We start from the raw sequence: 25,788 nt of genomic DNA, 5'->3' as shown, positions 1-25,788 counted from the left end.
TCTGGAATGTTTAAGGGGTATCAGCGGGCCGGAGAAGAGACTGAGAAGCAAGGTCAACTCTAACGTCTGAGGCCCAATACAAAGCATCATGGAAAAAGCCTGAAGTTGCACCACGTGAGAGGCGTTTCGCAAGGGGCGTCTCAAATGTTGTTGACTATTTTGTATTAGGGACAGCACCCCTGGGTGGAGTTAGAGCAGAGACCTGAGGACCCTTTAGAGAGCGGATGGGTAGGCAGTGAGGGGTCATGACTGGAGAACTTTAGGTTTTCACCAAGAGACTTAGAGTGGGTGACTTCCCTTGGGGGTCATTCATTGCTGACACCTTTGTTAGGTTGGGATTTGGTTAAGTAGGGATACCATCTAGAACAGGGTAGGGACGCCTAACCTGTGTTTGTTTTCCTCCAACCTAAATGAAGGAGAGATATGCGTCTATGCTGATAGCTTTGCTATTTTTAGAACTTGTGTTAGTGATTTCTGTTGCTCGTCTGAGGGCTTTTCGAGAGCACATGTATGTAATTGGACCTGTGTACCTCGTGAATCTCATTCTGAGATGCTTGTATTTGCAGCTCATTATATCTTTACAATAAACTTTTGAAACCTAGAAGTTGTCCGTGATCTTTGAGAGTAGAGTCCTTTCTTGGGTGAACTAATTTGCAGATAGGTGTACTGTTTCCTTCCAAGACAGGCAATAAAGGTTCAGTCGACCAGATCGAGGTTTGGATCAATAGATATAAGGTATCGATCAAAATCTCGCCCTTTCAGTTGGTAGCTATAGAGGATGGTTGCCTTCTTGAGGACGGTGACCTAGGCCAGGTTAGCTTACCCCAAGGCCCTAGAAATCGATGATCGGAAGAACAGCCCGCAGATGAAGATCCGGATGACGTGAGACAGAAAAAGCAGCAGTATCGGTTGAGAGTGAGTATAAAGGGTTATGCGTGTTAGATTGCGGTGTTTTTGTATTGTATCTATGTTGTAATGTCTGGCGGAGTTGAATGTCTGTAGAGTGACTGTGGAACAGGTTGTGAGCGCGCGCAACCGGTGGAAATCTTAAGTTCAAAGAGAGCTTAAGTGGTTCGGGTGTATCGGACACCCAGAGTAATTGTCAACTAGTGTGAAGGGGGTCATGAGGTACCATTGATCACCCGAGAGACCGAGATAGGGGGAACGTAAGAGTGAGTGCGTGAGTAACGGACGCTGGTCGGAAGTTACTGTGTGTGTAAGTAACCTATCAGAGAGACGATAGACATCTCGTCAGTTGTGTTGACAATTACAGATAGACTGTGGACGTACAGTCGAGAGAAGTGACCGCTTGGTCGGAAGTAGTCATTTTTTCAGTGTATGAATGGGACGCATGCATAACCGGGAGACGAGTTGAGAAAGGAGGGGTGCTGCTGCGAAGCGGAGAAAAGAGACGTCAGGTGGTGTCGCGCAGTGATTGGCTGACAGGAGAAAGACCGCGCTGTGATAGGCCAGCTAGCGAACACGTCATACAGGGTCGCGACGTGATTGGCCAACAGGAGAAAGACCGCGCTGTGATAGGCCAAGCTAGCAAAGCCGCGACAGGATTGGTGGATTGTCATCAGGAAGTAAACAGAGTAGCGAGGCTGAATTTTGTGCGCATAATTATGAAGTGTTTTAAATGGTTGAAAGCGCTGTTTAAGAAAGAGAGGCGAGGATCGTACGAAGGGGAAGAAGCCCCGCCGGAGGGTACGCCAGCTCGTTATATGGCAGTAAATGTTGGGTTGCATACGATCCTTTGGATATCAGAGTGGAGTAAGATTACTGAAGGAAACGAGGAACTGACGTTCCCGAAGTACGGGACGTTCAGATTAGAGGTGTTACATCGATTGAAATCAGTCATGACCTCAAAGAGACCCTTGCCTAGACCAACCCAGTTTGAAGCCCTTGAAGCATGGCTTAGGGCAGCGCATGAAAGGAATATGAACAGACGACAAGAAAGGGTGAAACGCTCGGTAAGGGCAGTACAGGATGCCAGGTGGGATGCGGATGCTAAAAGATGGAGAGTGCATAATTTGGAAATAAATAAACTGTACCCAGTGTTAGAGGCGCCAGTAAATAAAAGCCCCCTAGAAGAAGATGATGAGAGCGAAACAGAGGACAGCCTGATAAACAGATTACTGACAGACAGGCCACCCCCGTATAATAGAGAAGGGGGAGAGGTCGAGAATACTGAAGGAGAAAAGGGGGGCATTGCAGGAGAGCATAGACCGCTTCCCAGTTCACAGTGGGATCCTGAGCCAAAGAAAGAGTTGTTCCAGCCTAGTCAGGTGCAGCAGGTGGTCGGTAGGTTTGTGGTACAAAGAGCGCCGGAAACGGAAAGCGCCACATCCTACCCATTACCAGATGCACTACAGGTACCTGTTACCATAGGTCCTATAATATCGATATATGACCAAGAGAGAGCAAAAGGGGAAGAACGGAAACGGAAAGACAGAGAAAGAGCAGAGCAGGCAAGGAGGAACGATACCACTAATTCCCCAAGTCAGATGCCAATACCCAGAGAGTGGAGCACCCCGATGCACACAGCAGGGGACCCAGGAGAAGATCCTGGGGGCCCTAGATGGCCAATGGATCTGAGGGGATCTGGACGAAAATCCTTTCAAGAGCTAAATGAGTACATGAAGCAGTGGGATGAGGCAGTGAAGGCTCAAAAGTGCATCAATGCTGCAGAAGCAGAAAGGGAAAGTCAGGACAGCAGAGCACGAACTCACTGCGGGGCTGGGGAGAGTAGCCCGGAGTGGGACTGTAGAGGGAGTAGGGGAGTCACCCATTGGGCCCGGAATGGAGGTAGAACAGACCTGGAAAACGGGGGCCCCGGGAGTGGAGGGGTGGCGTGCCCAATACTCAGTGAAGGGGAGAGGAGAGCACAAGAGTACAGAAACAGCTTTAAGTGTCCACACTGTGTGCCTGCCACCAGAGAACAGAATGGGAGTTGTGAGAGGTCGCACCATAGTCCCTGTGATGACAGAAATGAGCGCAGCCCAGGGAATATGGGGAACCAGGAAGGATCGTATCGGATACTGAGCGATACGAGGCAAAGGGAGTGTAGCGAACAGAGGGAAAATAACAGAGAGATGTGCGGTGAGAGGGGAGAAGAAGAGAGTGGGCAGAGAGAGAGTAGGGATAAAAGGCCCGTGTTCCATCACCTTCCAAGATCGGATGGCCGAGCATGGGACCTGGAGAGATGGGAGCAAGGGAGGCCACCCATTAATTCTCCTGAGCCCAAACGCAGAGCTCGAAGTTGGGATGGTAGGGAGACCAGTGAGCCCCCTTCAAAAGACATATTGCGAGCTGAAATAAAAGCCAAGAGACTTGATGTCTCCAGCTTAAGGTCAGATCTGGATGACATGGTAGATGGTACCCTGCCTTTAGAAAGAATGGAAATGTATGAACAGGATGAAATACTGTATATGGCAAAGGACATCACACGAAAGGCGAGAGCAGTCCATGAGAAGTTAGTCGAACTAGCAGGCAAATATATGGTGGACTTGTCAAGAACCAAAGCATTACAGGGTAACCACAGGCTACATTACTCAGATCGAGATCTAGATGAGAGGAGAACGATTGGGCTGAAAACACACATAAGGGAACTGATTACTGGAATAAGGACATGGAGGGCACTAGATAAATGGGAAGAGAGGTGGTCCAAGAAAGGGACCGGCAGGAGAAGCATGATTGGTATAACACCAGGACAGCAGGGAATAGAAGCTTACCCTTTGCGTGAAGTTGCCAATGGGAGCTATGTACATGTCCCTTGGAGTAGGGGAGATTTAGCTGCTTTTACCACATCTTTCCCCAAGTTACGAGAGAGCCCCGTGGAGTGGTACAAGCAAGTCGAGAGGTTTGTAAAGATCTCAAAAGTCCTATGGATAGATCTGAACACGCTGTTTGACATTGTAGTACCAGGGGATCTGTGGACAGCATGCAAGGTTAGCGCTGAGTGGCCCACAACGGAGCCAGAGAGAGATGCTAGGACTAATGGGCCGTCCGAGATCGTGATGGCAAAATTCGAGAGAGTGATGACTTGGCTGAAAGAAAAAGTGCCAATGCAAGACATAGATTGGGTCAGAATAGACAGAACGAGACAGGAACCCAAAGAGACAGTTCACGAATATTACGAGAGATTGCTGAAAGCGTTTAAACAGTATAGCGGCTTGGATGTAATGGATCCAAAGGATATAGGGCAATTTGTGTCCAAGTTCGTCCTGGGACTGAGACCGGATATTAGTTTAATGATTCAGCAACACTCGATTTGTTGGCAAAGTAGACCCCTAGATGAAATACTGAGATATGCCAGGTACTGCTGTGATGAGGTAGACTCCAAGGCTAAGAAACTAAAAGAGAAGCTGATGGTGGTACAATTGCAGACAGCAGGAAAGGGGGGACCGCAACAACAGCAGCAAGGGACAGGTACAGGGGGTAAGAAGCAGTACAGTCAGAACAAGGGTAATGAGGAGAGTACTACCTTTAGACCCAGAGTAGACATAGCTACCTTGAAGAAAACGACTAGGTGCCACCAGTGCAACGAGTTGGGGCATTGGAAACGCGAGTGCCCTTACAATGTGGAGATCGGAGAGCAAGAGATAGAGGAGGAAGAGGTTCAGAGCGCACCTATGAGAGGGGCGACGCCATACCAAGGAAAGGTGCTCAAAGGGGGGGGGGCTCCTCCCCGAGCCCAGTTCCCGCAACCTCCTCGAGTAGGGAGTATGGGTAAGACCTATAGACAAATGCCCCTGTTTGTGGAAGGTGAAGAATGCTATTATGTGGACCCATTAACCGGACAGAGAGTGGAAAGAGAAGACTGCACCCTCGGGGCAGCCTTAGAGGTAGATCAGAGGGGACCCTATGTGGAAGCAGAAGTAGCAGGGTGCCCTACGACATTTCTGGTGGACACAGGAGCCACTAGATCCACGATCAGATCAGCTGCAGTTCCAGACCTGCCCATGTCTGGAGAGACCATACAGGTGGTAGGGGTCGCAAACAGGAGAATAACCAGCCAATTGACAGAACCGGTACAGGTGAAAATAGGGAAGTACAGCGATGAGCACCAATTTGTAGTTTGCGATTCAAGCCCTGTGTGTCTGCTAGGAAGAGACCTGTTGTGCAAATTGAATTGTACTATATATTGTACACCCCAGGGAGTGGAGGTATTGACTAATGATGATGATGCAGATTTCAAAGTTGCAAACTCAAGAATATGTGTGGAGCTGTACCCTACTTTGACAGTAGACGAGCTTCCCTGGGATTTGAGAGAGACAGTGGCATCAGAGGTATGGGATTTCACTGGGGAAGAGATTGGATTGGTCAAAGGGGTGGACCCAGTGAAAATTGTAGTGAAACCGCATGCTGAGTTCCCAAGAACACCCCAGTATAAATTGACTCCAGAAACGATTGCAGGCATAAAACCCGTGATCGAGTCCATGATTAAACAGGGAATACTGAAAGAAATCGTGGGTAGTCCATGTAACTCCCCGATTATGGGTCTGCAGAAACCAAATGGGAAATTTCGGATAGTGCAGGACCTTCGAAAGATTAATAACATAGTCGTTTCATGTTGTCCAGTGGTACCGAATCCATCAGTGATACTGTTTCAGATTCCATTCCAAGCTGAGTGGTTCACTGTGATAGATCTTTGTCAGGCTTTCTTTTCGATCCCTTTGGACGAAGATAGCCATTTTCTTTTCGCATTTAAGCTGGAAAATCGCGTCCTAACATGGTGTCGTATCCCTCAGGGGTATACAGAGAGTCCATCGATCTTTAACCAGCTTCTGAAGAAAAATCTTGAAAGTCTAGTGCTGCCCCAGAAGTCAGTTCTGGTCCAGTACATAGACGACCTCCTTGTGGCGTCAGACACAGAAGAAGCTTGCAGGGAAGACTCCATTGCTTTGTTAAATCACCTAGCTGCCAATGGGCATAAGGTATCCCCGGGAAAATTGCAGTACTGCCTGACAGAAGTGCAGTACTTGGGACACAGAATTGAGAAAGGCAAACGAAAGGTGTCACCAGACAGGATAGAGGCGATCATGAAAATGAACGCGCCTCAGACACAGAGAGAGGTCAGGATGTTCCTAGGGATGGTGGGTTATTGCCGACAGTGGATCGTGAACTTTTCACTGAAAGCAAAGCCCTTGCAAAAACTGACGCACAAAGAGGTGAGTGATCCGGTACCATGGGACAAAGACTGTTTGATGGCATTCTTACAGCTGAGAGAGGACCTGTGTCGTGCTCCGGCATTGGGAATGCCTGATTACAATAAACAATTCTTTCTTTACTGTTGTGAGAGAGAAGGTTGTGCGTTGTCTGTGTTGGTCCAAATCCATGGGAATGCCCGTAGACCAGTTGCTTATTTCTCGGCTACTTTAGACCCAGTAGCCGCAGCGTTGCCCGGATGTCTCAAATCCGTTGCTGCAACGGGTGTCAGCATTGAGAGATGTGAAAATATTGTTATGGGGCACCCGTTAGAGGTGTGCGTGCCACATTCTGTTGAACTGTTGATGACCAGGACCAAAACACAGCATCTGACCAATAGCAGGCTCACGCGCTATGAGCAAGTTATTCTTGCTGCAGAGAACGTGACCCTCAAGAGATGCTCTGTTTTGAACCCTGCTACCTTAATGCCACTTCCAAATGATATTGATGATGATGATGAATATACAGACCATGACTGTCTCGATGTGACTGAACTATGCACCAAACCCAGACCCGACATCGTAGATGAGCCACTGACGGACCCAGATGAAGTTTTCTTTGTCGATGGCTCATGTGTAAGAGACGAAGTTGGGCAGTTGAGAGCAGCTTATGCTGTTTGTACAATTGAAGGAGTTGTGGAAGCAGGGTGCCTGGAAGGAGTAAACTCCGCTCAGGTAGCCGAGATTGTTGCCCTAACACGTGCTTGCTTAGCAGGCAATCAAATTCGAGTCACCATCTACACCGACAGCCAATACGGGTTTGGGGTAGTTCATGATTACGGGCAGTTATGGTCTCAAAGAGGGTTCATGACTTCTTCAGGCTCTCCCATTCGCAATGGAGAGTTTGTGCGCTTGTTGTTAGAAGCATTGCAATGTCCAGCAAGTATCGCAGTTGTAAAGTGCATCGCACATACCAAAAATGAGGACTTTGTTTCAAAAGGCAATAGATATGCTGATGAAGTTGCGCGGTATTGCGCAGAACAAGGTTACTCTTTCACAGAGGTGGATGTGGGTGGAATAAATGTAAGAACTGAATTAGCCATGATACTGGAAACTGTTGATACTTGGGATGAATTGTCAACCATGCAAGAAAATGCTCCTGATTCTGAGAAAGAAACATGGGAAAAGGCAGGATGTGTAATGGGTGAGACTCATTTTTGGGTCTCAGCAGACGGCAGAGCAGTGTTGCCCAATGAGATGGTGAGTCCAATGGCTAGACTCATACATGGTCCCGTACACTTAGGGAGAGATGCTATGCTGAGAGTGTTTAGACAGACTTGGTACAATCCTAAGTTTAGAATAGCAGCAGAAGCAGTGTGCCAGCGTTGTGTGACCTGCCAGCAGCTGAATGTAGGGAAAAGAACACCAGTTGCACTAAGTCACATAGGAAGGTCTGGAGGTCCATTCAATAGAATGCAGATAGATTTCATTGAAATGCCAAGATGCAACCGCCTCCGCTATGTCCTGGTGGTTGTTTGTGTGTTCTCCAGATGGGTTGAGGCATACCCTACACGTAGGTGCGACACCCTCACAGTGGCTAAGTTACTGCTTAGAGAACTTATCCCTCGTTTCGGGGTGCCGGCCTTTTTGGAATCAGATAGGGGAACACATTTTAACAGCGAGCTTGTGAAGATGATTTGTGTTGCACTGAATATAGACCAAAAGCTCCATTGCAGTTACCGACCAGAAGCCTCAGGAATTGTGGAACAAATTAATGGCACGATCAAGTCCAGAATAGCGAAAGTTTGCTCCTCAACGACCCTGAATTGGCCTGACGCCCTGCCATTGGTACTCATGAGCCTTCGTAGTACCCCAGACAGAAGAACAGGGTTGTCACCACATGAGGTGTTAATGGGGAGAGCAATGAGACTGCCATCTATTCCAGCTACTGCACTGTTAAATATCACAGATGATATGATCCTGGACTATTGTAAGGGGCTGTCTGATGCCATGCGTTCTGTGTCCCTTCAGGTGCAGGCTGCAGAGGTTCCAGCGTGCCAGGGCCCTTGCCATGACCTGTATCCTGGGGACTGGGTCCTGGTGAAGAAACATGTGAGAAGAAGCTGCTTGGATATTCGTTGGCGTGGGCCCTACCAGGTCATCCTGATCACAAGTACAGCTGTAAAGGTGGGAGGCCTGCCCAACTGGATACACGCGTCGCATACGAAAAGGGTTCCAGCACCTCTGGAAACAGCTCCTCTCTCGGATGGACGTCCAGCTGAGGACCAGGAAGCCATAGAGGGGGCTAGCCAAGCTGTAGAGGTGCCAGTGGAAGCAGGGAACGAGTCTGACCAAGCTGAGGACGGTCAGTACAACAGCGAAACAGAAGACGCTACAGAAGGAGAAGACAGCTGGGAGTACGAGTCTGACCCTGACAGGTCTGAAAGAGAGCGAGAACAGACCAGAAGGAGAAGGAGTAGAAGGGCACGTGGAGAAGCAAATTGGCCGCAAAGAAGAAGTTCTAGCCTGAGGTCAACTCCAGAAGCAACCCTTCCTCCGATATCAGAAGACTCAGACCCAGAAGAAGGTGCTCAGGGCGCTGAAGCACCAGACCGAAGAAGGTCAAGAAGAGTGCGTGTGCCTAACAGAAGATACTCCACACCTGAGTGGACATATCTGGCGACAAATGTCTGTGAAACCGGAGACAGGGAGGATCCGAGCGGTGGTGGTGTCCAGTTCTGAGCCCATTATCACCGTGGAAATACAACTGTTGGTACCCGGTGTCGAACAAGAAGGGTCACTAACATTCGTGCTCCCCAGACCTCCCCGCCTCAGCAAGTTAAAACACATGTTTCTTACAGAATTGAAATTCCCCGACTTTGGTACCACGATAACAGCACATGAAGAGCATACTCTTCGCATGGAAATATTGAACTATGCTATTGAAGCTGCAACCACAAATCTAATAGTCGATTGTTAAAGGACTTTGTAAATAAAGCAAGCAGAAGAAAAGAAGATTACCTAGCGCCCAGGAAGCAGAGAATTTTAGGGAACCCCTTGAGTGGATGGAGAAGGGCTAGGGTTGTCTTTTTGAACTGTGAAAGGACTTTTTGCGAAAAAGGCTGTCAGCCTCCAGCTGTGTGGATTCTAAAGACAAAAAAGGATTGAAAGAGACTGTAAAGGAACGAGAGGAAAAGAATTTTTTTTTGCAAAGAGAAAGGGAAAAGCTAGATTGTCTGACGAAATGGAGGCCGGCACCCCGAACCGCAGAGCTAAATGTATAATAGGTACACTAATAGTAGGAGTGATAATATTAATAGCTTTAGTGGTAACAATTTCTTATGTAAAGGGACATGAGGAAGAGGTAAAGGTAACTGATGCGAATTCTGTAGTAACACTTACACCCACTGTTGCAGGTGAGAAAAGGGAAAACACTCAAGAGAAAGCGTTATTGGCTGCAGAAGCCCGCAGGTTACATGTAGACGAGTCCCAAGGAGACTTTAGGTCAAATGCTTATGCTAAACTTTTGTATGAATACGTGGATGCCATGGAGGTTAAGGATTGCTACGTCTGCATGCAGTTGCCTGCGTCTGTAGATGAAGGAATTCGATATCATCACCTCCCTCTGACATATGGCATTACATGTAGCTTATTGCTTAGTATATTTTATGAGAGAGATAGTTTTGAATACTATTTCTCCAATTATGATTCTGTGTTGCCAGAAGTCCCGAATTATAAGCAGATGAATAAATGGGATTACTGGAAGAGTGAAGACAGATTGGCCAAATTCTTCATTCCTTGGATTACCTTAGATACTTCACATGCCCGTAGAAATAACCTGACATGTAAGGTGTCCGAAGTCGAGAAAAAGTTCATAGGGCAGGTGGATGATCGTTACAGGAGACAAAAGATTTTGAAAAAATCAGGACAAGGGAAATTAGATTGGACCGAGGAAGAGAAGTCACACAAGAGAAAGGGTAGTAGTGGTCCAATAGCTTTAGATAAAGCGCAGAGAGGAAAGTTATGTCTTCACCGAGCCAAAACGTATTATGAAAATGTATACGTGGGTGAAGTTGACTGTGAACATGCTTTTAATTTAGAGTACTACACTAAGGATTTCCTGAAGGGAATGCAAGTGATTCCAAATGTGTATTTTGTATGTGGAAGAAATGCTTACGTGAGACTACCTGACAACTGGTATGGATCATGTTACTTGGCAATTGTCTTCCCCAAAATATATCATGCACAAGACTTATTGATCATTGAGGGCCAGACATCATCGAGGGGAAGGAGAGATTTAGGCGATGCAGAAATGGTTGGAGATGTCTTTGGAGCTATGTTCCCTCTTTTGGGAATAATCCTTAATGATGTTAAAATTAGACGACTGGCAACAGTTGTCGACAGGTTGTCTGCCAGCACTGCTCAGTCCTTAATGCTGGTAGAAGGAGAGATGCAATCGATAAGGGCTATGGTTCTTCAAAATCGGCTTGCATTAGATGTCTTATTAGCAAAAGAGGGCGGAGTCTGTAAGGCTTTGAAGGTTCAGGAATGTTGCACTTACATTCCAGACCTTTCAAAACCCCTTGAGAAAGTTATTAAGAACATAACTAATATACACAAAGAGATCGAAGACTTGAGTAGAGAAAATGTCTGGGAAAAGGTGGGCCATGGAATGAGTACAGTTGGAGGGTGGTTTTCCACCTTAGGCAAAAGCTTTATTTGGTATATCCTAAAGCCTATCATCATAATATTGATCTGTGGGATAATATTGTGGGGATTGGTGAGGGTATTCAAATGGTACAGAGCAAGAAGGTCAGAAAGGGCCCAAAGAGAACAGTTGCAGAGATTGGCTGCCATACAAGATAATCAGTACAGGAGCCTGAGAGCTCTGGAAGCGCAGAGAATGCCAGCAATAACTGCAGTTTAAATGTTAGTGATGACCCCGAGAGGTCATCAAAGGGGGGAACTGAGAGAGCGCAAACTGATATAAATATATGAGTACATCACACTTACCTATAGAGAGCATAATTCATGAAGAGAAATGCCATGAGTGCTAATAGTATTTGAAATTATATTCTAAATGTATAGCTAATATAGAGATTTAAGTAGAAGTGGAACTAATACAGAAATGTGTGACATTATATGATTTTATTAGACGTGATTATTTTGAATCTATGTCGTGTAGCTGTTAACATATAAGATGGTCTGTGGTAAAACGCAGAACGTGGTAGGCCTCAGGGCCAGAGCTGGAGCTAAAAGGGAAGGTGTTTCTTTTCACGACACAGATTGTTTAACGTTTTTGGTCATTGCATTAATGGGCCATGATTTAGAGTAATGTTTTCTAAATAATAGAATAAGAGTTTTAACATGCTTTAATTAAATGAAGAAATTGAATGCTATAATCATAATGTGAAATATTGTAGGCCTGAAATGTTTTAGCATTGATTTACACGTACATGTCTGGGCTGAGAAATGTTGCAAGCCTTTTTAGAAGTCTATGAGAGTTGGGTTCTTGGCGGCAGATATCTGTCTGCAACAGGAAAGGGGGGATCCAATTATAAGTGAATGAATAGAGGCCTGTTCAGTAGACGGCCCAGACATGGAGGAGGGTTCTGGAATGTTTAAGGGGTATCAGCGGGCCGGAGAAGAGACTGAGAAGCAAGGTCAACTCTAACGTCTGAGGCCCAATACAAAGCATCATGGAAAAAGCCTGAAGTTGCACCACGTGAGAGGCGTTTCGCAAGGGGCGTCTCAAATGTTGTTGACTATTTTGTATTAGGGACAGCACCCCTGGGTGGAGTTAGAGCAGAGACCTGAGGACCCTTTAGAGAGCGGATGGGTAGGCAGTGAGGGGTCATGACTGGAGAACTTTAGGTTTTCACCAAGAGACTTAGAGTGGGTGACTTCCCTTGGGGGTCATTCATTGCTGACACCTTTGTTAGGTTGGGATTTGGTTAAGTAGGGATACCATCTAGAACAGGGTAGGGACGCCTAACCTGTGTTTGTTTTCCTCCAACCTAAATGAAGGAGAGATATGCGTCTATGCTGATAGCTTTGCTATTTTTAGAACTTGTGTTAGTGATTTCTGTTGCTCGTCTGAGGGCTTTTCGAGAGCACATGTATGTAATTGGACCTGTGTACCTCGTGAATCTCATTCTGAGATGCTTGTATTTGCAGCTCATTATATCTTTACAATAAACTTTTGAAACCTAGAAGTTGTCCGTGATCTTTGAGAGTAGAGTCCTTTCTTGGGTGAACTAATTTGCAGATAGGTGTACTGTTTCCTTCCAAGACAGGCAATAAAGGTTCAGTCGACCAGATCGAGGTTTGGATCAATAGATATAAGGTATCGATCAAAATCTCGCCCTTTCACTCCCTTGTTTAGGAGATGGAAGTCTACCCATTTGGTGACCTCAGCAACCACTGCTTTCCCTTATGCGAAAACCATTCCCCACTCCCATTTTATCTCGAGGGGTGGAAACTTATTTGGTTAACACACACAGTTTCTTCTGAGAGTTGTTTTTCAGATTGCCCTGGTTTATGGCTATCCAGCCTGTTGACAGATTGTTCTGTTTGACAGCCACTAATGTTCCTGTACATTAGACACTACCAACATGCTGAGATCTCCAGGAATAGGTTCACCTACATCACCTAGTAGGGTTAAAACTCTAATCGCCTCCCTGCCACTCCTGTTACATTTCATTGAAAGGCATCTGTCACTTGGTACTGTGTGTTCTTACTGCTGTCCATCCATTTGCTTGGAAGTCTGGCAATGAATTCTGAGGGCATATCCTGCAACTACCACCCTAAACCTGTAACACAGGGTGATGTCAGTCAGAAAAGTTCCTTCTAAATCGTACTCGGGGAGCACACTGGTCTCCCATTCTCACTTTAACCTAATTTGTCCAGTCTGGATTTGAATCCCTGAAGTGGACTTGGCATTTTATGGGATCATATTAATGCATAGGGTTTTTAATCTTGCGATCTGCTTCGTAGTCGTTTCAAGTCCTATAAAGGGTGGTACTTATCTTTCCTTAAAATGTGGAGCTGGGGTTCCTTACTGTGAGTGATGGGAGTACTCAGGGTTGCTCTACCATGAAGAGGCTAGCCAAGGCGCATCATATCTATTATCAGCCTTAGGGCCGAGTCAACTCTAACTGCTGTAGACTGCAACTGATCTATAACACCCTTCTGCCTTAGGTTCTCTTGTTAAACTTTTAAAAAGCCAATTCACATACACAGAAAGCACTCCTAACATTAGAATTATAGCATCCAATCGGAATACTGCGCTCTCAGGCAGTGTACATTCTTCATAAAAAAAAACTGCTAACATAACTCAAATCGATTGCATTCTCCCATTAGAAAATTCAGCCAATCACATTATATTAATGTTAGGAAATGTCATTTAGAGCCACCAACTCACCTCATTACCGTAGCCATTAATGCATCACTGTAACAAAAGCTACACAACAATTTCTGCCAGACCCGAATGCCTTCAGTCGTATGAGTCCTATGGAACCTGGCTATTGTCCCAGCACTTGCAGCAGTAAAGGGGTCAAACTTGGGATGTTCAATACAGCGGGATTGTTTTTCTGATTTTACTTGATCTATCTGTACTGTTTCCTACAGTGAGAACCATCCCACACAGCTGCATGCTTCAAATTGTTTTGTTGGGTAGCCGGCTATGCCTTAGGTGAGTTTGATGTTTTATCAGTGACAGGTGACATCAAGTCAAGCTATTTGTCTGCTAATCCCTACCTGACACGTGGAGTCCCTCAGGGTTCTCAAATACTTATTATAATAAATTGGACTCGAGCCTTCCCTTTAAAGTTATGTGTACTTCACTGCAACTCCTATACCCATTTAACCTAAAGTTTCTTCATGCTCCCATTCCCTAATTTGACTGGCAAAGTGTTTTGGCAGGATGGGGCTGTGAATGAATGACATCTGGTTACCATTCAATACTTTCAAAGTAAGGTGTTTATGTTGTAGGTCCTCAATTCCCTTTATGTTGGTCGAATTCACAGCCTTAGGGAAAACACTTAATTCCAGAAACCAAAGTTAGAGACCTCGGAAGAGATTCAGATTTCAACATTTCCCTTGTACCAACAGTTGGGTTAAAATCTGTTTTTCAATTAAATATCAATGAAGAAGTTCCTTTCAGTTTTGGAAATGCAAGATAGGCGAATAACAGCGAACTCCTCCATTACTTCTGTACTTGATTACAGCAACCCCTTTGACCTCTGTTACACCCAGTTCCTTTTGGAGACAGAGGACAGGCAAAAATTCCTACTAACAGCCCACAATACGCTTATGCTTTCCCCCAAGCCCCGTTATTAAATCATTATCAATCCAGGATGGGTTATCAGACCTAACTCTAACTGTCAAATTGTTCTTTACCTGTGTGCGGTCAGTCTCCTCCTTATTCACCTTCCTTGTAGGACACTTTGCCCCCCAAGGTAGTGTGTCAAACCCTTATCTCACTGTACTCGCCCGCTGGGTGACCCACTTAGGAACTGCGTACCCTTTCGGCTTCAGATTATAATCGTCATCATGTTGGTAAAAATGTATCACTTCTTCCAGACAAAAGCTGACCTATCCTGCCAGAGGCTGATGTGAATGACTGACCACAAGCAGGTGAAGAGCAATTTGACGGTTAGAGTTAGGTCTGCCAACCCATCCTGGATTGATAATGATTTAACCTGAATAAAAGCCCTACCTGATCCCCTCCTTTTTGATGATTATAATCTCTCACCATGTCTCTAGAAGCAAAAGGCTTTTACTTGTGCTAAAGGAACGACTGTATCCCTAGCAGCCAGGAAGCAGGTAAATCTTGTTGGCATCTACAAGGCTATAGTCTTTCACCATTGAAAATGAGGTTATAACCTCTGAGGTCACGTGCCTAAGTGCTAATCCACTCACCTTCTTAGGAAGTGACACGAATCGTCTAAAGGCGAAAGTCCATCTAGACATTGCGATTGACTACAAGAGAGGCAGTGATCACAACACAGGCGTGGAAAACTTTGGAAAAGAGGCAGATGCCCTCAAACTATAATATTCAGGCAAAGTGCTATCCTTCCCAAGTCCTGATGTGTACAAGGATCATCGTGACACAGGAAACTAAGAAAGTTATCAAAGTCTTAAATTGCACACTAACATCTTACAATCACGATATATCCACTTTGCTCTTGTCTATTCATCCCAAGCAGATATACCACACAGAGAAGGAAGAAGTCGCATGAGATTGCAAGATGCTTGAACACGCTGCCAAGACGACAGGCGGATGACTATGCTGGATGAGTATACTCACCATGTTCATAACTGTGAGGATAAACCTCTGGGCAGTCTCTGAGCCGTGATACTGAACCATATCGGAATCTGCTACCACAAGCGTTTCGACTGTGTATTCACTGTTCATCCTGATTGCATTCCTCCGTTCTCGCCACTCACTGCCAGACTTTGGTTTTCTTTCTTTATTTTTGCCTGCGAAACATTAACATGTTATCACTATTATTATTCAGTTACAGTGCATGTGCCACTGGTTATGTGATGGTAAAGCTTTAAACTGTCACTGTATAGAAATAAAATTGAATTTAAAGTTAGAATAAAAGGGGTTTGACTTATATCTAGTATTTCCCAATTTTAGTCAATCAAAATCCACATTTTCATGAAATTCTATTCCTCATGTTCTGAATAGTAAGGCCAAATACAAAAAAACACAAACAGTGATGGGTTTAATGCTTGCAAATTGTCTATCCACTTGAAATCGCTGCATGGAGCATTCAAAACCAACTTTGTTTGCCCCAAATGCCACGTCAGATTAGACCCAGTCACCTTTGGTCCTGCTCCAACAGGCACAGATGTGGGTCTCGTGCTCACTGTGTCACTGGTACCAAGCTGCAACTCACTGAAGAGGACCAAATAGGCTGAAGCCGGTCTTGGGTTGATTGTGCTCTTTTTCAGAGACACATTCTGAACCAGTCTCTCTTGTAAAGATTACAGGTGGTTCAGAACACGGCATCATGTCTGGTCTGACATTTAGGCTCTCCATCAGGACTGGTGCTGAGCTGTTTGCATTGGCTTCCGGTCAGGAAACGCTGCCTTTTTAAGCTCCTTTCTGTTATACATAAAGCCCTGCATGGGTAGGATCACTTGATCTTTGTTGCAAAATTAGTTTTTACCACTTTTCCAGGATTATTAGATCATTTGACACTGCACTTGCTACTCCTTCCCGTATTCGGACAACTCGAAAAGGTGGCCATTCCTTTTCTTACTTTGCCCTGTTCTAGTGGAATGAGTGCCCTTTCAGATTTGCACATGCCACATCTTTATTACTTTTAAAAAGCTGCTTAAAATCTGTTTTTTATAATCTCAATTCGCCTTCGAGGCATCTATTTCCAGCCCTCTGATCACTAGGATCCAGAGCCGGAATACTCCATTTGGAGTGAGCTTTTTGTGCTATATCAAACGTCTATAACATAAAATTTTTAGAGAGGACCTGGCTTGGCAGGTTGGGCTGGACTTTTCTTACCGAAGCAGGACAAAGACCGAGTCACCCAACCTCAACATTTGTGCAGAATTCCAGCCCAGCGCCCTAGCCATATTCTATCACGCTACAGCAGCGGCAGGTGCAGGTAAGTGCAGTGGGGCGCAGCAGGGGATGTCGACAGACAATGGAATAGGGAAAAGTAATTAAATAAATAAATTCTATTCCGTTTGTCGACATCCTCCCCTGCCCCACCGCGCTTGCCTGCACCAGCCGATGCTGTCGCACAGTGATGAAATTGCAGATTATGAGGCATGGTTAAACTACTTCACCAAGGGACACAGTTCACCAATATGGGGGACTTCAACCTAACCTTCAAAGTCTTGGTCTCTATAGCTTTGCTTTATTGTTACCGGATTCACTCAATAGTGTAGCTCCCCCTTGGTAGGAAGCAATCAGCGAACGATGTGATGCATTGTGTTGTACTGCAATGCAAAAGGCATTTCAAGCCTGCTTCGGTCATCCAAGGGCCAAGGAGCACTTTCCAAACCAAAGAAACAGAAAAGGAGAATGGAATTTAGAACAAGCATTGACAAAGCGAGTAGGTCTGGCTTGGATTTTGTGCACTAGCTAAAATGTGTTTGTTTTTTTAAAAAACCTTCTGCAGTGAAAACACAAAACAAAAATAACTGGTTTCTGTAAGCAATGTATCTACACAGATAATGGATGTAACATGTGATGATTCAGTATACTTTTGAGATGTAAAATAGACCCTCATGCACTATAATGCAAGCACTCCATAGAAGGTGGAATGATGCACCAAATGGTCATAAGAATGAGGCGAGAGAGAAATATTCTTCTGGTCAGAGTCAAAGCTCACTTTGTGTATATTTTAATTATTTGATAACAATGCATCTTGCAGATAGCTCAGCTATCAAGCCAGGGCTACAAACAGCACCCGTCAATATGGTTGCTATATAAGGTTACATATTTGGCATTTGTGGTGCACGTATAGAGGTGCTGGAAAACAAGTTTTATACATAGGCACTGTTGTGCCTGCTCCTCTAATTGGTGATACCTAGGTCGTGTTCTAGGCGAGGAAACATACACCAAAGATGGCACGCAATTACAAAGGTTCGTCTCATTCAGCCACCCAAATTTGTGAAAGTTATTGAGCAGCCTAAATGCACAAGACAAGGTAATCATCAAACCTCAGAGGTTATTGGGTGCTGGGACTGGGTTGCATACATATTTCTTTTCCCACAGCCAGATGAATGGAGGTTGCAATAGCAGATGCCAGACATCCCATTCAAATCCATATAACAGGTAGAAGTATGGGTCATTCGCCAGTAGGTAGGATTTACTGGGTGTGGCATTCAATGAATCTACTAGTGTTGATTCACAAGATGCTGAGGGCGATCAAAGTGCTTCCATAACAGGTAGAACAAGCATTTACAATGCAATGGTCTCGGCAGCATTAAAGGTAGAGCTATTGGCATTGCTCATGATTTTTTTTTTTTTAAATCATAAATAAATGGCATTGTCATTTACATTGCCAATAGCTTCATCGCTTGCATATGCGAGACCTATTGCATTAGCACCCACAACAGAGTAAGTAGAGAAGTTGATAGTGAGTAGGAGAGAGTTATTAGTAAAGAGTATTAGAGAGCGCATCAGAGCTGGGTGAATAATAACAGCTGTGAGCCCCTGCCTGAGGTGCATCATCAGAGCTGTGTGAATAATAACTGCGTCAGCCCCGTGCCTGAGGTGCATCATCAGAGCTGTGTGAATAATAACTGCGTCAGCCGCGTGCCTCAGGTGCATCATCAGAGCTGTGTGAATAATAACAGCTGTGAGCCCCTGCCTGAGGTGCATCATCAGAGCTGTGTGAATAATAACTGTGTCAGCCCCGTGCCTGAGGTGCATCATCAGAGCTGTGTGAATAATAACTGTGTCAGCCCCGTGCCTGAGGTGCATCATCAGAGCTGTGTGAATAATAACTGCCTTAGCCCCGTGCCTGAGGTGCATCATCAGAGCTGTGTGAATAATAACTGCGTCAGACCGTGCCTGAGGTGCATCATCAGAGCTGTGTGAATAATAACTGCGTCAGCCCCGTGCCTGTGGTGCATCATCAGAGCTGTGTGAATAATACCTGCGTCAGCCCGTGCATGAGGTGCATCATCAGAGCTGTGTGAATAATAACTGTGTCAGCCCCGTGCCTGAAGAATTAATAAATGTGAAACATGTACTTGGCAAATATGTGTTGTTTCGGGAAACGCAACGTGTCGTTTATGTGGCTAACACCTTCAGTAACTTCTACATGTCTTTCTTCTGATCGTACTATGTGGCATGATTGACTGATAACGGGTGGGTGGGTGTATATTGTTATCCACATAAATAGTATACATTTTGTCTACCTCGGAAAGATGAAAAGCTGAGCGGTCCTGCCAGGATTCAGACCTGTGAAGTGGAGTCAGAAAAAGATCCCTGCAGTGCATTCATTAGTCAACTGAGCTGTCAGAGCTGGGTATCAATGCTAAGGGGTGCTGGAGGCCATGGGGTTGACTCTCGGCAGCTCAGTCCCGGCATTCAGTCCTTACATAGGGTCGACAAAATGAGTCCTAGAAACTGACGAACAATAACGCCTGTTATTTACGGCGCCTAGAAGGGACAGCAGAGCGAAATGTGGCGCTATGTAGAGTACAGGCAAATGAATAATGTTACCATGTATTCCAATCGGCAGCTATCTGTTTCCAAATTTCTTAATATTTGGAAGCCCCTTTGGATTAAAAATGACACTGTATATCAAAAATAGAAAAACGCATAAGTGCATTAATTCGTATGTGGATTCCAGAAACTCGTTGCAGTTTTGGGCTGCAGTCTCCCCTAGTACCAATAGCGCACTTGTACTGCTCCGAATGGAGGTTACAAGCTGAGGAGATAGTGTGGAGGCAGCTTAGACTGTCAGGGTTGTCCCTCTGCCCTCCCCAGAGGGCACACATGATCCCCTGCCTGCCTGCCCACCCACAGAAGCCACAGAAGACCCCAGCCCACTCACAGAATGCACAAAAGACCCCCTGCCCATCCCCAAAAGGCACAGATGACCCCCTGCCTGCCCACACCAGAAGGCACAGAGCAGAAGGCACAGAGGACCCCCTGCCCACCCCCCAGAAGGCACAGTGGACCACTTGTCTGCCCCCCCTCCACCCACCCCGAGGCACAGAGGACCCCGTAGCAGCCCACCCCCGAAGGCACAGAGGACCCCCCACCAAGGCACAGGGGACCCCCTGCCCACCCCCGAAGGCACCGAGAGGCGACAACCGAGGTGGGGACCCCCTGCCCACCCCCTAAGACACTGAGAGGCGACAACCGAGGCAGGTGTGACCAGGATCGTCCCCCCTCCCGCGCTCCCCCCACCCTCCCTCGGGGGCCGGCCTGGGGTTTTTCCAGGGCTCGGATGCTGAGCACGGCCGCTGCCTGACACACGGCAGCCCCGCCGCTTATAAAGGAGTGAAGCTTCCTGCCTGACACGGAGAGCTCACGGGAGGGAGCCGGGCGTGACCAAGGACCCGGAGAGAGCCTCTCACGGGAGCACTGCGCCTGCCACTCACGGGGGTGCCCCGCTCCCACGGGAACCCGAGCTGCAGCTCACGAAGCACAGGAGCAGGGGTCGAAGTTCAAGAATGCTGGCCCACTCAGAAATGAGCAGAAAGTGTAACAACGACACAGGAGCCTCAGCTCACACACAGGGACCGCAGCTCACACACAGGTGTAGGACTTGCATCCGCAACTTTAACACAGGAGCCGCATCAACAATACAGGGCCTGCATCTCCCACAGAGGTGCAAGAGCTGCATCTTCTAGACAGGAGCAGGATCAAACAAGCAGTGGGAACAACAGACGCCCCAAGCTCGCGCTCACAAAAACAAAATGGCGGCCGCAAACGTCCGAACATTTTCGGATTCGTGGGTGTGTTTTGGCGTTCTGAGTGACGGGTGACGTCACAGTCTAAAGAACGCAAAAAAACACGCCCCCGAATCTGAAAGAGACGGGGCTTAATTGGAGTGACGCCTGTCTCCTCCAATGGCTGGCCTCCGTTTAGGAAGCCAGTCAATGGAGGAGAGAGGCGGGTTCAAGCCCCCGTACTGAAACTGACTCAAAATCATTAAATCTCCTCCCGGAGACTGCGCAAGCGCAGCCTTTGGTCCTCGACCTAAAAAACTAAAGAAGGACACACACAAGCATAGATCTATGCAGAAAAGTACATTGCACATGTAGGCAAGCAGAAGCAGATAGAAACATACGCACATACAAAGACAGAAACATATATACAACAAGCATTTACAATGCAACGGTTTCGCCTTTGCCAAAGTTAGAGCTATTGGCATTGTAAATGACAATATTTTTATTTATGTGTTGGTTTTGAAAACAGATAAATAAATGGCATTGTCATTTACATTGCCAACAGCTTAATCTCTTGCAAATGTAAGACCTATTGTACCCTACTGGATTTCACTGAAGAAATTCAGAGTCTGGTCTGCAGGTGTCACGTGACAGATGCCCAATTGACAGCTGAGGGGGTTAAATCGTGCTGGGGTGGCACATTAAGGCAACGCTTGCTGAAAGCACTACACTACCCTACTGGAGTGTCAGTCTTTTTGGACATGGTCCACTCACTCATCTTGAAACAGGAAGCTCGCCACCAGTTCCACAAAAAATACCGTCATTAAATCTTTCCTTTTTAAGGGTTGGACATTTCAGTTGGCGTCTGCTCTCAGTCACGCTCGTCTTGTCGCCCATTGTCAATCACGCGCCTCTCTGTGCCTGGCTGTCAAGTGCCGGCGCCATCCTAGTGCGCATCTTCAGTCAGCCACGGTGTGCTAGCCAACCGAACTGCATTATGGGATGGCATGGTGGGTTAAAGAACCTGTTTTACAAACATGTGTCCGTGCTTGTGAGGAGGTAGTGCACCTGTTGAGGGAGAGAGAGTGTGTTTGCATATGTGCGTGCATGCATGTGTGTGTGTGAATAAGCACTTCCAAGATTTAGTGGGACTAGAGTTTTTATCTACAAATCATTGTTTTCAGCTGTGTTCTAATGGAATCAAAGCAACACTACACCCCCCATAATGCATAGTGTGATCACATAAAAGTACAGAACTGGAAAGAGTGTCCATAATGACCAGCAAGACGGTTTTCACCCTAAGAAGGATGTGCTTCAGTCTCCAGTGCCACGGGCGAGTGGAAACACACACTGTGCTGGTGGAGAAGTAGAAGAAGTACAAGTGTCCATAGAAGAGAAGTAGAGGGGATGCACTCTCCATTCCCTATGCACTCTCCACTCCCTATGCACTCTCCACTCTCCACTCCGTATGCACTATCCACTCCCTATGCACTCTCCTCTCCCTACGCACTCTCCACTCTCCACTCCCTACGCACTCTCCACTCCCTACGCACTCTCCACTCTCCACTCCCTACGCACTCTCCACTCTCCACTCCCTATCCACTCTGCACTCCCTATGCACTCTCCACTCTCCACTCCCTATGCACTCTCCACTCTGCACTCCCTATGCACTCTCCACTCCCTATGCACTCTCCACTCTCCACTCCCTATGCACTCTCCACTCTGCACTCCCTATGCACTCTCCACTCCCTATGCACTCTCCACTCCCTATGCACTCTCCACTCCCTATGCACTCTCCACTCCCTATGCACTCTGCACTCCCTATGCACTCTGCACTCCCTATGCACTCTCCACTCCCTATGCACTCTCCACTCTGCACTCCCTATGCACTCTCCACTCCCTATGCACTCTCCACTCTGCACTCCCTATGCACTCTGCACTCCCTATGCACTCTCCACTCCCTATGCACTCTCCACTCTCCACTCCCTATGCACTCTCCACTCTCCACTCCCTATGTACTCTCCACTCTCCACTCTCCACTCCCTATCCACTCTGCACTCCCTATGCACTCTCCACTCTGCACTCCCTACGCACTCTCCACTCTGCACTCCCTATGCACTCTCCACTCGCTATGCACTCTCCACTCTGCACTCCCTATGCACTCTCCACTCTGCACTCCCTATGCACTCTGCACTCCCTATGCACTCTCCACTCTCCACTCCCTATGCACTCTCCACTCTCCACTCCCTATGCACTCTCCACTCTGCACTCCCTATGCACTCTCCACTCCCTATGCACTCTCCACTCCCTATGCACTCTCCACTCCCTATGCACTCTCCACTCCCTATGCACTCTCCACTCCCTATGCACTCTCCACTCCCTATGCACTCTCCACTCTCCACTCCCTATGCACTCTCCACTCCCTATGCACTCTCCACTCTCCACTCCCTATGCACTCTACACTCCCTATGCACTCTCCACTCCCTATGCACTCTCCACTCCCTATCCACTCTCCACTCCCTATGCACTCTCCACTCCCTATGCACTCTCCACTCCCTATGCACTCTCCACTCCCTATGCACTCTCCACTCTGCACTCCCTATGCACTCTCCACTCCCTATGCACTCTCAACTCCCTATGCACTCTCCACTCCCTATGCACTCTCCACTCCCTATGCACTCTCCACTCCCTATGCACTCTCCACTCTCCACTCCCTATGCACTCTCCACTCTGCACTCCCTATGCACTCTCCACTCTGCACTCCCTATGCACTCTCCACTCCCTATGCACTCTCCACTCTGCACTCCCTATGCACTCTCCACTCTGCACTCCCTATGCACTCTCCACTCCCTATGCACTCTCCACTCCCTATGCACTCTCCACTCCCTATGCACTCTCCACTCCCTATGCACTCTCCACTCCCTATGCACTCTCCACTCCCTATGCACTCTGCACTCCCTATGCACTCTGCACTCTCCACTCCCTATGCACTCTGCACTCTCCACTCCCTATGCACTCTGCACTCTCCACTCCCTATGCACTCTCCACTCCCTATGCACTCTCCACTCTCCACTCCCTATGCACTCTCCACTCCCTATGCACTCTCCACTCTGCACTCCCTATGCACTCTCCACTCCCTATGCACTCTCCACTCTGCACTCCCTTTGCACTCTCCACTCTGCACTCCCTATGCACTCTGCACTCCCTATGCACTCTCCACTCCCTATGCACTCTCCACTCCCTATGCACTCTCCACTCCCTATGCACTCTCCACTCCCTATGCACTCTCCACTCCCTATGCACTCTCCACTCCCTATGCACTCTCCACTCTCCACTCCCTATGCACTCTCCACTCTCCACTCCCTATGCACTCTCCACTCTCCACTCCCTATGCACTCTCCACTCTCCACTCCCTATGCACTCTCCACTCCCTATGCACTCTCCACTCCCTATGCACTCTCCACTCTCCACTCCCTATGCACTCTCCACTCCCTATGCACTCTCCACTCCCTATGCACTCTCCACTCCCTATGCACTCTCCACTCCCTATGCACTCTGCACTCTCCACTCCCTATGCACTCTGCACTCTGCACTCCCTATGCACTCTGCACTCTCCACTCCCTATGCACTCTGCACTCTCCACTCCCTATGCACTCTCCACTCCCCACTCTGCACTCCCTATGCACTCTGCACTCCCTATGCACTCTGCACTCCCTATGCACTCACCACTCCCTATGCACTCACCACTCCCTATGCACTCTCCACTCCCTATGCACTCTCCACTCCTTATGCACTCTCCACTCCCTATGCACTCTCCACTCCCTATGCACTCTGCACTCTCCACTCCCTATGCACTCTGCACTCTCCACTCCCTATCCACTCTGCACTCTCCACTCCCTATGCACTCTCCACTCTGCACTCCCTATGCACTCTCCACTCTGCACTCTCTATGCACTCTGCACTCCCTATGTACTCTCCACTCTTCACTCTCTATGCACTCTGCACTCCCTATGCACTCTCCACTCTCCACTCCCTATGCACTCTCCACTCCCTATGCACTCTCCACTCTCTATGCACTCTGCACTCCCTATGCACTCTGCACTCCCTATGCACTCTCCACTCCCTATGCACTCTCCACTCCCTATGCACTCTCCACTCCCTATGCACTCTGCACTCCCTATGCACTCTCCACTCTGCACTCTCTATGCACTCTGCACTTCCTATGCACTCTCCACTCTGCACTCTCTATGCACTCTGCACTCCCTATGTACTCTCCACTCTTCACTCTCTATGCACTCTGCACTCCCTATGCACTCTCCACTCTCCACTCCCTATGCACTCTCCACTCCCTATGCACTCTCCACTCTCTATGCACTCTGCACTCCCTATGCACTCTGCACTCCCTATGCACTCTCCACTCCCTATGCACTCTCCACTCCCTATGCACTCTCCACTCCCTATGCACTATGCACTCTCCACTCCCTATGCACTCTCCACTCCCTATGCACTACGCACTCTCCACTCCCTATGCACTCTCCACTCCCCACTCTGCACTCCCTATGCACTCTCCACTCCCTATCCACTCTCCACTCTCCACTCCCTATGCACTCTCCACTCTCCACTCCCTATGCACTCTCCACTCCCTCGAGCTGCACTCCCTATGCACTCTCCACTCCCTATGCACTCTCCACTCCCTATGCACTCTCCACTCCCTATGCACTCTCCACTCCCTATGCACTCTCCACTCTCCACTCCCTATGCACTCTCCACTCTCCACTCCCTATGCACTCTCCACTCTCCACTCTATGCACTCTCCACTCTCCACTCCCTATGCACTCTCCACTCTCCACTCCCTATGCACTCTCCACTCTCCACTCCCTATGCACTCTCCACTCTCCACTCCCTATGCACTCTCCACTCCCTATGCACTCTCCACTCCCTATGCACTCTCCACTCCCTATGCACTCTCCACTCCCTATGCACTCTCCACTCCCTATGCACTCTCCACTCTGCACTCCCTATGCACTCTCCACTCTGCACTCCCTATGCACTCTCCACTCCCTATGCACTCTCCACTCCCCACTATGCACTCCCTATGCACTCTCCACTCCCTATGCACTCTCCACTCTCCACTCCCTATGCACTCTCCACTCCCTCGAGCTGCACTCCCTATGCACTCTCCCCTCCCTATGCACTCTCCCCTCCCTATGCACTCTCCACTCCCTATGCACCCTCCACTCCCTATGCACTC

General features: G+C 47.6%; 1 protein-coding gene across 1 annotated transcript in view; it reads right to left on the bottom strand.

Moving 5' to 3' along the window:
* Window positions 1–25,788, bottom strand: part of ADAMTS17 (ADAM metallopeptidase with thrombospondin type 1 motif 17) — a 1,305,267-nt gene that overhangs the window by 1,122,844 nt on the left and 156,635 nt on the right. The window contains exon 4 of the mRNA XM_078683112.1: window positions 15,460–15,632. Coding sequence (XP_078539238.1) covers window positions 15,460–15,632 — 173 coding nt within the window. The remainder of the gene's footprint in view (window positions 1–15,459; window positions 15,633–25,788) is intronic.

This window comes from Lissotriton helveticus, chromosome 3_1 (assembly GCF_964261635.1).
Source record: "Lissotriton helveticus chromosome 3_1, aLisHel1.1, whole genome shotgun sequence".
Taxonomy (NCBI): Eukaryota; Metazoa; Chordata; class Amphibia; order Caudata; family Salamandridae; genus Lissotriton; species Lissotriton helveticus.
This window is presented reverse-complemented; position numbering and strand designations above follow the sequence as displayed.